The sequence below is a fragment of the Sinocyclocheilus anshuiensis genome, unplaced genomic scaffold (genome assembly GCF_001515605.1).
Source record: "Sinocyclocheilus anshuiensis isolate Anshui unplaced genomic scaffold, SAMN03320099.WGS_v1.1 scaffold267, whole genome shotgun sequence".
Taxonomy (NCBI): domain Eukaryota; kingdom Metazoa; phylum Chordata; class Actinopteri; order Cypriniformes; family Cyprinidae; genus Sinocyclocheilus; species Sinocyclocheilus anshuiensis.
In genome coordinates this window covers 1849330-1851382 of record NW_015552637.1, presented here as the reverse complement: position 1 = coordinate 1851382, position 2053 = coordinate 1849330, and the positions used below count along the sequence as shown (strand labels likewise).

The 2053-nt window shown below is 35.3% G+C and overlaps 1 protein-coding gene across 1 annotated transcript in view; it reads left to right on the top strand.

The window, feature by feature from the left end:
- The window catches only part of siglec15l (sialic acid binding Ig-like lectin 15, like), a 2336-nt gene extending 1357 nt beyond the window's left edge, over positions 1-979 (top strand). Inside the window, exons 3-5 of the mRNA XM_016458163.1 lie at positions 206-538; positions 636-663; positions 763-979. Of these exons, the coding sequence (XP_016313649.1) occupies positions 206-538; positions 636-663; positions 763-979 (578 nt within the window). The remainder of the gene's footprint in view (positions 1-205; positions 539-635; positions 664-762) is intronic.
- The last annotated feature ends 1074 nt before the right edge of the window (positions 980-2053 follow it).

Here is a 2053-nt window from a genome sequence, read left to right as displayed (position 1 = left end):
TTAATGCTTTTAGACACTTAAGTCACACTCAAAGGGATAGTTCAACCAAAAATGAAAATTCTGTCTTTACTTACCCTCAAGTAGGCTATACATTTTATACATTTAATTATACATTTTAATTGCAGTTTAAGTGTCTAGATACTTTTTGGGACCACTGCATTGTATGCATGAAATTACAGTTTTTTTTTGTTATTGTCAACTGTAGCTCCAGCACAAATTCTTAGCCTATGCCTGGATTTAGATGTTCTGAAGGTGAGATGCATTGCCCAAGGGAATCCAATTCCAGAAGTAAAATGGACCTCGTCATCTGGACCGCTAGAACACTTTCCAATCAAAACTGTCCACAGAGTCATCAGCTCAGTTCCATTCTCTGACCAGGACATGTACACTTGCCAAGCTGTGAACTCGCTGGGCCAGGATCAGATAACATTTCCACCAAACCAAAATTCAAGTCTAAGTCTTTCGTTGATGACTGGCATTCTTGGGTGTTTGCTGTTGCTTGGGCTTGTAGCGTTCATTTTGAATGTGGTGAGAAGAAGTAAGTAGCCTGCCTGATTATTTTTTGTGCATTTTTTAATTAAAAGTTGGTGTATGCAAATTCTGATGGGCTCATGTATGTTATTTTCTCCAAAAAGGACAAAGTGCACAGAGAGTCATGCTACAGTAAGATCGCTTGTTATTAATTTAAACTGGCCATAATAGTGAAATAGTGCATCTTTATAAAGTATTTGAATGCAACTTAATAACTGTTTTCATTTTCAGGGATATGGGTGTACAGAGGGTTAAAACCTCTATATATCAAGCTAATGAGACAGTTTATGCCAATATCAGCACTTGTCCAGCTGGTGAAACTAGACAAGTTGATGTGTACTCAACAGGGGCACTGAGAGAGGAGGGAAAGGAGGAAATGATTCCCAGGGCCCAAAAAAATCGGCCCTCGAGACCTCCAGGACCCCCACCAGTCATTGGCGAAAAGTGAAAGGTAAGGCTATTTTACTGATGTGCTTAACTTCATAATTGCATTGTCTTAATCAAGGGTCAGAAATTTGACCTTTGTGTGTATATTTTCATAGATTTTGATGAACCAACTAATGATAATAATTATGAAGTTAAAAGATAAATAAAATGCTGAAAGAAGATGCAAGATATCAACAAACAACTTAACTAGTATATGTGAATAAAAAAATGCTGTTTAAATTAAAACATTTGTTGTTTTTTCTTTTCTTTTTTTATGTGTGTGTGATGAAGCAGTTGATCCAGAAGAATGTAATGGTAAGTACTGCAAGTTTTTTCTTTATCCTTTTAGAAAAATGTAACACTAACTATTTTTCTTCCTTTAAACCTTCAAATAACTTCAGTCAGCCTTCAAGAGCAAACCACCACAAGGATATGTAGTCCATATATATCCATTAGTGAGTGTGTGTATTCAGTGATTTGTGCAAGGGGTGGGTGACAAAACTAGTACCCCTTTAACAGTCTTTTGGTTGTGGTGGAAAATTATTTTTCCACTTCAGTAGGATTTAATAATCTAGACCAGGGATGGGCAACTTTGATAGTGACGAGGGCCAGCATTTTTTCTCCTTTATACCAAGGGGCCAGATTACTAATCCACGTCCACACACCTTTTACACCGTCTTACTCAATTTCCTTTTTATTGAAGGAAATTAAAGTATAACTAATGTCATTTGTTTTTAAAGATTTTATTAAGTATAAATCTTGTGCAGTTATGCTAATTCAGAAGGAAAACTTTGTTGTCAGTGGACAGAAATATTACCCTGACTAGCCAATGTAAACATTTCAATTGCATTGTCTGTAAATTTGTAACAAACAAACATACAGAGGTCCTTTTTTTTATCAGTAGCCTACAGAACATTCTCAAAACAACCTAAAAGGACAGTTAAAAAGGGCTTAATTAAAAAAAAAGGAAAAAAAAGAGAGTTATTCCAAATGGTACCATAAAATAACCGGGTAACTGCATTTTTTAATTTAAGAGCTTTAAAGAGCTTTTAAGACCTGCACTTTACATTTCAGCCTTTAAACAATTTTTAAGAAA